General features: G+C 44.0%; 1 protein-coding gene across 2 annotated transcripts; it reads right to left on the bottom strand.

Annotated features, from left to right (window-relative positions):
- Nucleotides 1-3,762: 3,762 nt before the first annotated feature.
- On the bottom strand, nt 3,763-11,186 carry LOC136678119 (nuclear receptor subfamily 2 group F member 1-A). 2 transcript variants are annotated; one of them, XM_066655980.1, is made up of 3 exons: nt 10,720-11,186; nt 8,728-9,255; nt 3,763-5,182 (listed from the first exon to the last, which is right to left on the bottom strand). In XM_066655980.1, the coding sequence occupies exons 1-3, from the start codon at nt 11,150-11,152 to the stop codon at nt 4,908-4,910; spliced, it is 1,236 nt and encodes a 411-aa protein (XP_066512077.1). In that variant the 5' UTR covers nt 11,153-11,186; the 3' UTR covers nt 3,763-4,907. The 2 variants fall into 2 exon arrangements, with proteins under 2 accessions (XP_066512077.1, XP_066512078.1); XM_066655981.1 differs by lacking the exon at nt 10,720-11,186 and adding an exon at nt 9,830-9,954.
- Nucleotides 11,187-11,819: the final 633 nt, after the last annotated feature.

Below are 11,819 nucleotides of genomic sequence, written 5' to 3'. Positions count from 1 at the left end.
GTGTGCTGGCTGAACCCATGTTTAGAGTAGAGAAGCAAACGCTTGGTGTTGAGTTAGATATCTCTTTCAGTTGTCAGTGGTCCATGGGCATGGAATGCTAATACGGACCCCCTCCCTCCTCCTCTATTCTCTCTTCTCTGCTCTCCTCTTCCACCGTGTCGTCTCATTCCCTTTCTCTCCGCTGGCAGAAGGGATCGATAGCTGACCCGATGGTTTGGCCACTGCTTTATTTATCTGACCAGGCAATGATATTATCAGCCTTGAGCGTTATATACAGCAAACGTCTTCCTAAATCAACACAAAGGGATCGCTTACACAGCGTTCTGGGCTTTTCTCGCCTGCCTCCCTCACACCAGGCCCGACCACACACACACACACACACACACACACGCATGTAGAGGCGTCGCCTTATGTTACGTTCACAACTGGGGGATATTTTATATCCTGTTGTGCTGGATTTGATCCATGGCTTAGAGCTCTGCCGCGGAAGGAGAATTATGCAGCGATCATAGACGATGTTAGCAGTAAATGCAGCGTCATTCCCAGGTCGCCTGCATATGGTCTGTCTCTCTGTGTCTCGTACAGCCTTTTACATGTTATCAATTAACATAATAAATCACCACACAGCGGTTATAGAAAGACAGAGTCGTGTTTCCAGGGCCCGGGCAATTTCTCAATTCCAAGTTGAGAATCGGATCTTTTGGTCTTTGCTAGAAATTCAAACCCGTCGACTCGAGTACGCGTTCCGGTTCACCTTAAGAGCCTTTTTGCTTGAGTCGTCCAGCGCTCAGCTCCGGGCAGGAACCATCGAAACCCATAAAATATGACTAAACAGCCAAAGAGTGTCAGATAAACACTCGTCTCTCAGCCAAGCGCAACTAAGCTAATAGTTCTGACACAGCTGCTCCAGAGAGACCGTTTAACATCCCCAGCCCTCAGAGACCAGCTGCTGCTTAAAGGAAGGCGTTCTTGAGCGTTTCAACTCAGCTCTGTGAGGTAAAACTGCCATGTAAGCGATGACTGACAAAACGAAATAAAATGTTCAAAAAAGAAAAAACATGAGCCAGCAATCGCTATCAGTGCGAATCTAATGGAGCCCCAAAATAGCTGCTTCTTCAGTGTGAGCCGAGGCTGTATATGATTCATGTTCCTTTATGGATCAAACCTTGCTTTGTTAATTAGTAACACATGGCACGAATTCAGTCCTTAGCAACTATTGCTTTATATAGCCTCTGGTCGAACAAATGGAAACCTCAATAGAATGTGCTCTGCTTAGAATGCAACAGAAAAAAACCCCAGAATCATTCTTCAGGGATTTTGATCTCATTATTGTTGAACATGAAAGTGTTCTGAGCTTCTGCTCCACGCGATGGTCAACAGTTTAGAAGAAGCATTATATAACAGTGCAGCTCCTGCTCGGCTCTTTCTCTTATCATGTTTTGTGGAACTAAAAGAGCTCCGCTCGCATGACATTACTATTTATGCCACAGGCCGATATTCCCATCACACACTCACACACATTCATACACACACACATGCGCAGGGTGACTTGCCGAATTTCAACACTGACGATTTACATGCTTTGTGTCGCTACACAAAAGCTCCGTGGAATCCCCTCGGGTGTTTCAAGTCGAGCTCCTGATAGCGGCTAAGCGACTATTTTCAATTCAAAAAAACTCTCAACTTGAGAAACATTGAGACAAAAAAACAAACAAAAAAAAAAAAAACACAAAACCAAGAGCAGTCAAAGAGCCATTGTTTTGGGTCCTTTGGGGTAATCAATCAAAAACGTCTGTGCCCTACGTGCTCTTCTCCGACTGTTTCACTCGGGTCTTTTTTATTTTATTTTGTCGTCCCCTCAAACTCGCTACAACAGCGTTCACGGTGCGCGAGGCTTGCTTTGGTAATATTCCGTTTGTCTAAAGTGAATAATTACACTGTAAAATAATAATAAAGAAAAAACACACAGAAGCAGCACGAGGCGCCCTCTCTTCAGAACATCCGCCAAAAGAAGCAACATTTTCAAAAAAAAAAAAAAAAAAGAAAACGAAACACGTGATTAGACCCCATCACTGCACGGAAATCTACAAAAGATCAAATTTAAAATCAATCACACTCTCAAACCCAAACTCTGTGTGCTGTTTGACAACCCTCTTCCTCTGTTCCTCTTGAACTTGAAGCCAGCCCCAAGAGCTCAGACTCCTAGTGATCGATGACCCAGTGCGGTGTAAAAGTTTGGTCAGATTTTAGACGATTTTTTAATTGAATTAATTAATTATTTTAAATATGAAAACAGCGAAACACGACACACCTTTTAATGAACACAAACTGGCGGCTAAATGTTTAAAAAAATGTACAAATGTATGTGATTTGGTCAGAGCTACAGTTGGGTTTTTTTGCACAGCTTTAAACAAAGATAGAAACATAAAGCCCCACCAGGTTTAGTTCTTCTTTGAGCGTCCCTTAGCCCTTCATTTTCGTTCATTTACAAAATCAACAAACAATAAAACACTGTTTGGTTGAGGAAATTGTTGCACGCGCTAAATAAATACATACGTGGGTAAATAAATAAACAAACAGATATTTGCCAACGTCAGCTTTGCCACTTTTTTCTCCCCCCATTTTTTAATTTCTTCAATTTTCCCAGAAAAGCGACCTGGCCTCAAAAAGAAGACATGGCCAAAGCCCACTCAGCATTCCTCTTCCGCTCAGGTTCAGCTCTCAGAGCTCACCACTCTCCAAATGTATTTCTTCCAAAATGTCAGATTTGACAAATTCACTAATATTGAGCACAGACTGCAGCATAATCACTCGCTGAAAGAGAGAGAGAGAAATAAAAAACACGCATCATTTCCAGCCGCAGAACACGCGGGGCTGGAGTGCAGATGTGGGAATAAGAGGGGGACAATCTCAGCGAGAAAACAAGCAGCTTTTTCCCTTTTTTTTCCCACAGTCGTGCCCAATGGTTTGAGGCCGAACACGAATTTCTCACTGTCTTTGTACAATACATCACATTTAGTGCTGCTATCGAGCGCTTTCCATGCTGCAGTGTACATTTCCCAGATTGATCAACGCATAAACTGCTGCTGTGAAACATTCACAGCCCCACAGCAAAATAACATTAGTGGGTGGTGGGGTTTGTTGTGAGTTTATTTTTCTCTTTTCACTTTCTCATCTGTAGTGACAGGCTTCGTCTCTTTATTCCTATCGAAGGCCTCTCTCTCTCTCACACACACACACACTCTCTCTCTCTACCTCTATTCCATTCTCTCTCACTCTCCTGGAGCAGCAGCAAGCCTTTCAATCCAGCCTGGGAAAAATATTAAACATTAATGTGCTGAAGCAGGCATAGATCTCTGAAGCAGTCGCTAGCAACGTCACCCAAATTGTATTCCTCTGTGTTTCCAGTGAATACACAGCAATGGAAGAGACTGAGGCGTCTGTGCAGAATATAACCGAGTGCCTTCCTATGGAACATACCGCGTCCCTGGGTCTTAGAACGTGGCAAACAGGTGAGGGGTCAGTAGCAGGTGGGCTCTGTGTGGATCACTGTCACAGCCTCTGAACTGGCCGCATTTATGTAAAGCGTGTGTGCCTTATTTATCAGTTAGAAGGTAAAAGAGTGTGAATAATAATAAAAATCATAATAATATTGAAGCAGCGCCAGAGTCCAGAGAACAGTGTGAATCATATAAAAGGTGCTGAGAGGGAGACATAGTTGCCTATTTCTTTTTTAATAGTATAGTCACCATCACACAACTTCATCAAGCGACCCTTCTGCACAAGCATATCATGGGTTGAGCAAAATGGAAGCAACAACCAATAATAATAATAAAAAACAAACAAAAATGAAACCAAACAAACAAAAAAGAAACAACGAAAATATCAAGACGCAACAAACAAAATGTATTTCTAAAAGAAAAATGATATATTAAAAGTGCTTTTGATTTCTCACTTTCCTCTTTGACTGATGATTGACTCAACACTCGCACTCACACACACACTCACACACACACACACACACACAGCCAAGAACAGTAAAAAGTTTCATTTCACCGGCATCTTCTCCTTTCAATTGTCCATGAGGTCTGTTTTTTTTCTTTCATTTTTCTTTTTCATTTTTTTTTGCCACAGTTGCAAGTCCACAGCTTCAATTATAGGGAGGAGAGGGGGGTGGGTGGGGGGAGTTCAACCATCAGTGATATTGTCATTGCGATTAGACTGTTTCTTATTTGTCTAAAATTTTCTTTATTGTTTTTTTTATCGTTTTAAATTCTCACTTCAATTTTAATTCTTGGAGAACATAGCTTCAACAACATATATCGCACTCATTATAAGAAGCAAAAGGTTATATCAAAAAATCATTAGTATAGAATCACAGAAAAAACCTGGTTTAGAACCAGAAAAAAATACAAAACAGAGAGATACATAGACACAGGACATTTCTTATAATTGCTTGGAAACATTACTTTCCCGCTAAGTCTTGATTCATTTTTTTAAACTGCGCATATGATGTTCTTCAATTTATCTGTACGTACTTTGTTTTTTGTGGGATTTTTCGTGGTTTTGTACAAAAAAGGAAAATAAAGACTAGTATTTTACAAAATGGAGCGTGTTCTTGATGATGGCGATGGATTTACAAGGGAGTAAAGTCCAGTTCTTTAATCTGTATACATTGCGTATTCCATCTCGGTCCGAGAAGACAACAGAAGAAGAAAACAAAAAACAAAAAAACAAAAAACAAAAAACAAAAAAAAACAGAGGAGAGAAAGTGTCTTCCAAGTTGATCAGAAACGAGGTCCTATATATCGTCTTCTTGAAAGAACGCTGCAGAGTTTTTTTGGTCCTTTAGGTCTCTCTTTCTTATTCTCTCTCTCTTTTTGTTTGTTTCGCTCGCTCATTTGGGATCATTGAATGGACATGTAGGGCCAGTTGAAGCTGCTCCCAGATAACAACATATCCCTGATGAGGGTTTCAATGGGAGTTTTACCTACCAAGCGAACGAAGAACAGCTGTTCGATTACGGACGATGAGACGGTGCGGAGGGAAGGCAGCCGCAGCAGGAGCTTGCCGAAACGGCTCGGCTGGTTCGGGTACTGGCTCCTCACGTACTCCTCCAGAGCGCACTGAGATTTCTCCTGCAGACTCTCGATGTGCGCCGCGTCCGACAGGCCGCATGCGTCTACGCAGACAACACATACACAGAAGAGGGGAGGGAAACACAGCTTTATCAAACCACCCTTCGGAACAAGCTTGAACAAAATGGAGTAAACAACCAACACAAGCAAGACAAACGACAGAGAAAAAAACACCGGAAATAACAAGACGGTATAACCAGGGTAAGTCTGACGCTGAATGATCATTTAAACACACACAGGTTAGTGTCGAGGGCGTTCCTAAAGCTGAGCTGAACGTGTGCAAAATGTGAGCATTCCTGGTCAAGTCCCAGAGAAAAGAAACGAGCTCCTGGGAACACTCGCTGCTAATTCAACATTTTTATTTTCTTATATAAAATTAAAAAAAGGAAAACGTGGAACAAATAAACACTGTGTACTAAAATGTGCTCCGTATTTAAATAGTTTAATAATTTACCTGCCATTTCAAAATCAGCTGAACTTTGACGGAGGGTGCCCTAACTTTTGCAGAACCATTGCAAACTCCTTGCTTCACGCGACGCACGAGGAGCTCCGTCATTATAAATAAACAAGGCGAGTACGCAATCCCTCAAAGAGCGACGCGACGGATTCCCCCTCGCGTGGCACAGGAGATACCACACACGCGCTCGTAAATCAGACGCAACAACCCCGGCCGCATCTTCAGCGGTTTTTAAAGCACCGCTATCCAAACACGCTCGAGTGGGGAGAGCGTGGACCAGGCGGCCATGTTTGGGCTAAAACGTCAAATTATGCAGCTGCATATTCACAAACGGGGCTGGATATGGTAATAACTGAATTATGACCTAATTACTTTCCAGATGCTATCGAGTCATTCCTTCCCCTGCCAGAGACAAGGCCGCTGGAAGCAATCAAATTTATGACCTGGGCTTTAAGCGAGGAGACAATCGCCCAAATTTAGGGAAAGGTCTAAATCAACATTACATGAGAAGAAAAGATCTATTTCCGCTGTCTAAACACCGCCGTCCAAGAACGGAGCTCGCCCACTCAGTGTTATCCTCACAAAATTGCAATTATTATAGTGCTGTTATTTTATGATGTTATGACGTATTTATTAGTACGCTAAGAGAGCTCTAGGACTACAAGTGGAATCTACACATGTACACGACATATAATGGATAACGGATTATTCTTAGAAACCAGCCTATAGCCTGCTGTAACAAAAGCCAACATGGTGTAAACAACATATCAGGCCCAATAAGAATGCAGAATTCATTTATAGGGGAGGACCCAAATGACTATGTTTTATATATATTTGCCTTCATTTGTAAAAAGTCCTATTTTGTAAAACGGTTTGCCACCTACATTCTTTTCTTGTATTGATCCTAATTGCATTGGACTGAAACGCACTTCGGTTCAGTCCAATGACCTTCTGCACTTCTGAACTGTGAAGTCCGGGCTAAAATCTCCCAGTAATGTGACCTTGTGCTCTGTGGCTCGAGCTGCGTGGGCTTGTGAGGAAAAGAATACTTCAGTGTGCAATTAATGGAGAGAAGTAAGTGGACGTCAGAAGACGTGTGTTAATAATTTAAGCTTCCAACTTAATAAGACACCAAACACACCCAGGCCTGCTGGAGGATCCAGACAAAACAGTGGGGCCATCCCTGCGTGGTGAACCATGATTTATAAACAGAGAATAGACACATAAACTTAGTAGATTCGAAATTCAAAGCGATTTGGATTCTGGGCATTCACTGGCTAATACGTTAGCATTGCTCAGCAGGCTAGCTCACAATGAAGCGTAACGTTTACCTAGTTTTCTGTTCAAATGTTGCTAAACTGAGGTGCAGTCAAATTACTGATATTTTACCTCACAAAAAAATGACAAAGGACCCATTAAGAGCAACTGCATAGCAACTAATGTGGATGAGGTCCATACTGAGGCTGACGTCATTGCTAGGGGGGTTAAAAGCACTATTACACTTTAATGGGGAATGTGAGCAGAATTTTGAAGAAGAAGAAAAAAAGATCGAAATCAGGCAAAAGAGAGAAAAAAATCCAAAGAATATAAACACGACCTTTTCACTACTTTCACTAGTAATACCCCATGCTTCTGGAAGCCATGCCAGGTCACACAATGCCCCAAAGACTGCGGCCTATTAACTCAAACTGTAAAGCTTAGCGCATTAATACCATTTTTAATGAAAAATCATGCTAACGCTACAAATAAACTTGGCGACGAGATTCTCTTTAATGTCAGCTCCTCCACATGGCAGAGCAATAAGCCACGCTGTGGGGAACTGTACGCGATGAAATATTTCCTTTGCTGCCACCAACCACCCCATCATTTTGTAAAAGCTACAACAAACCACTCGGCCTGAGACTGAGGTCTTTATTGTCATAGCTGGTGTTATAGCATCTTTATTAACACGATAAGACTCTCCTAGCATCAAGTGTGGGATCTACACAAATACTGGACAAATACGTTTCACACAAACAGAGACAGCGCTTCGTCAAATTAAAATAACTGTTGTTGTTTTTCCAAGTTAAAATCACAAAAACACTCCAGACTGAAAGATGATATCGAGCTAAGACACGTTTGACAGATTTATAGCGTAAACTCCATATTTTATTCTATTTAATGAAAAATAAATACACGTATGTAAATGCCCTGTGATTATTTAGTAAGACTGTCGCAAATAGCTTGTGTAAAAATGGCCACACATCTCTGTACACTCAAGGCTTTGGGAGTACATCATCTAGAAAAATATCCAACCGCCTTCAGGCTGAATTCTGAGATTTCACTCGGGCCTACAATTTCCACGTTTTTTAAAATGGACGCCTTTGTGGCTAGGGCTAAAACAATTGGCCACCATGTTGTCTGTATGATAATTTAACAGCGAGGCCAAGAGGCTTCATGATCAGGACTTCTTATGGAAGGCAGCGAGAATTATCACACGCCTATCTTCGTGCTCAAATGAAATGTGCTTAAAGCTAATTGTGGATAGTTTTAATAAACACCCAGAATTTAGAATTGACATTCGTTTTTTTTTTTTTTTAATACCTTATTGTCAAAATTATGATTTGAAATTTAGAATTATGTCCCACGACTATTTTGAGAGGGCTTTTATGTGTAAATACAACACAACGTTATGAGTGTATGTGGATTAAAAAAAAAACCCAGACAAACACAAAAAGCGTTTTGCAGGACCAGCATCGCTACGGTTTGCTGACGCCTCCAGCTAAAACTGGCACACACACACACACACACACACACACACACACACACACACACGGTGGTTTGTAAAAGTTTACACACTGCTCAAATGACACATGATTTTTAAAACTGAAAAGGAGCACACACACATCTACAGAGAACACAGGGAAATATAATATTTTGTCTCCAATTCTCTTTTTTGTTTAAAATATTGCAAAACACGTAAAATATAAAACTATTTTAACACCAGCAGCAGATTATCCGTGACGTGCATTATTAATGTGCCACAGTGTTAGACAACAGTAGATGAGATGTGTTCTTTTCAATCAACCGAACAGTGCCTAAACTTTTGCACACACACACACACACACACACACACACACACAGGAGACTCACCGGAGGTGAAGAGCACGATGGCCTTGATACAGCTGTACTCCGCCGAGTCCACGTGCAGCGCCTTGAGCTTCTCCACCTGCTCCTGGAAGATCCGGATGTGGTCCATGAAGGCCACGACGCGGTCCGCGGACATGGGTGAGGCGTGGAGGCCGGCGGCGGCCAGCAGCGGCGCGACGTGCAGCGGCATGGAGCACTGAGCCGCGTTCAGCACGAACAGCTCGCTCCACGTGAGCCGCAGCAGCGACACCTGGTCCGTGATCTGCAGGTCGGGGAAGAAGGGGATGTTCCGCGCCCACTCCACGGCGCTGAAGAGCAAGCGCGCCGCCAGCTCGCAGATGTTCTCGATGCCCATGATGTTGTTGGGCTGCATGCACTGGCTGCCGTAGCGCGACGTCGGGTAGGGCTCCGCGCGCAGTAGCAGCGAGATGTAGCCGGAGAGGTAGCAGTGGCCGTTCAGCGGGTCGCCGTTGGTCAACGCGTACTGGCCCGGGTTCGGCTGGCTCGGGGGCATTCTTCCTCGCTGAACCGCTGACGAAAACAAAGAGAGGGAGAGGAAATGTGCATCCAGCAACTGAGAAACAGCGTTCACCATTTACTGACGCAAGGCTTCTTTGCTTCTGCTGGGTGCAGAGCTGGACAAGATGGGATTGGGCTTTTTTTTAATACACACAGATAATAGTCTGCAGTCTGACACAACTGGACAAACACTGGGTTAATTTCTGCAATTACTCTGTAATATTTTTGGTTTTTATAAAATACACAACAACACAATAACTGCGTGGATGTGTGTACACTTCCTGAACTTATTTACACTTATTAACTGAATCAACCAAACATCTTATTCTTACGTTCTTATATAAATATATATATGTTTGTTTACGCAACACTAACGACAATGATAAAGAATATGGAATATTAACTGAACTAAAAATAAAAATAAAAATGGAGCTGAAAGAAAACTGAACATTAGCACCAGTCAATCTGTTTACATTGTTTCTTAAAAGTAGTGTGTGTGTGTGTGTGTGTGTTATATCGCTATGAAGCCTTTATAAGGTCATAGCCTCTGAAGTGTTAATGTTTACGTCTGCGTTTGTGCACTTACACAGAGCTAAACGTGCCACTGATATTTCTTAAATGGAATACTCCTACCGCTGTTGGCCATAAGCATGAAAGCATCACAGCCTGTCTGTAATAAGAGCGTGCACTCATTTACTCCAGCCTATATCCACTCTACCACACTGAGAGCAGCAAGGCTACAACTTCCACCATTCACTCTGCACGCCAATTATTCCACATTTTGCAAGGAGTGATTAGTTTCAGGGCGAAGGGCTAAGTGGGCTAGCTCCGAGCGCCTAACGGCCGCCCTCCAGTTCAAATAAATACAGATGCGGTTGGTAAAATTCAACGCCAGCCAGCGTAAATAATTCTGAGCAAAATACACAGTTGTTCTACACTTTGCTGACAGAAAGTTAGTACCGCCATTGTTCACATGGCTTTGGGGTTGAAACAGGCCTCTAAACACACACACACACACACACACACTCTCTAGGCTACGACCAGTAAACCCAACACACTCAACTTCCCTGCACTATCGTGAAGCCCCTCTCATCACTGGGTTAAGGCAGAAAATGAGAGCTGGGGAACGTATAAACTAAGACGAAGCACCAGCAACGAATGTGTACAGTCTCTGTCACACACAGAGACCTCGGGTTCAGGCGTCTCGTGCAATTGAGCGGTTTGAAATGGATGCAAGTAGCCTGTGGGCTAAGCTCAATGCTATCAACGCTTGTAAACAAAACGCTCGCTGACTGTAGCGTGCTGGTTTTAGCCTCCACACAGCTGAGAGTAAGAAAACGTGCTGTGTATACGTATGTGTGCACGAGTGTGTGTGTCTCAGTGTGTGTGAGGAGCTCGACCTTTACATAACACGGCTCTCTGTGAGAGCAGAGGGGAAATGAATTTGGAAGAGAAAGAAGTAAAACAGATATTCACCTTCACGGCGCATGCCCACTTTTAAGCACTTCTTTAGCCGACAGTATTGGCACTGATTGCGGTGGTGCTGGTCAATAGGACAGTTCCTGTTGGCACGGCATGTGTACGTTAAGTTCCTGCGCACGCTCCTCTTGAAGAAACTTTTGCAGCCCTCGCAGGTGAACTGGCCATAGTGCTTGCCGCTGGATTTGTCGCCGCACACCACGCACTCGATATGCTGCTGGCTTTGAGTCGAGTTCTGGCCGCTCTTGTCCGCGGCCGTGCCCGGCGTGGACGGAGGTCCCGGCTGGCTGGGGGTCTGTGGGGTGTGCGGCGCCGCCGAAGCCGCCTGCTGCTGCTCCCTCGCCGGCTGCGCCGCCGCGTTGGGCCCGCTAGGAGCTCCACCGGCCACGTCGTCCTGCGGATCGCGCCAGACGCTAACTACCATTGCCATATCTCGGGCCCAGGGAGGAAAAAAGTGCTTTCAAGCGCTCGGTTCTCGGAGCTTGGGGGGCTTTTTTGGGGGGGGGGGGGGAGGGGGAGGGAAAGATAGAGAGAGAAAGCGAGAGAGAGAGGGAGAGAGCGAGGGAAGGAGAGACAGAGACAGAGAGAGAGAGAGGCAGACAGAGGGGAGCTCGGACGAAAGGTGTCTATCTCATAGCAAAAGAGAAAAGTAGGAGCCTAAATCGATGGATGCATTGGGACAAAATATTAGGAAAAAAAAAATCAAAATAAATGAACCGATGGATGGAGGACGAGGCGAAGCCCGATCAGGATATGCAGCTGTCGGGAGGCCAGTTCCACGGGAAATTGCAGTCAGCCATTCGGGAGTCCCGGTCGTGTGGAGAAAACGAGTCCCAGAAAAAAAAAAAAACAACAAAAAACAACAACAAAAAAACAAGTAGAATGTGGCGAAAAGCAGCGGTGCTATTGTTGCAGTTTTTAGCGCTGGAGGCTTTTCAGCTTCTCGCTCAAAAAAGAAGCAAAAAGGCGCTCAGTCGGTGCGCTCGCCGTGGACGTGGACGTGGACGAGGCGAAGAGCCGGAGCCGAAAAGCTCTCTCCGGCGGATCCGCGATCCAGAGAAGTGCAGCGCGAGATAAATCCCCGTCTTTTCCCCTCT

Source organism: Hoplias malabaricus, chromosome Y, assembly GCF_029633855.1.
Source record: "Hoplias malabaricus isolate fHopMal1 chromosome Y, fHopMal1.hap1, whole genome shotgun sequence".
Lineage (NCBI taxonomy): Eukaryota > Metazoa > Chordata > Actinopteri > Characiformes > Erythrinidae > Hoplias > Hoplias malabaricus.
This window is presented reverse-complemented; position numbering and strand designations above follow the sequence as displayed.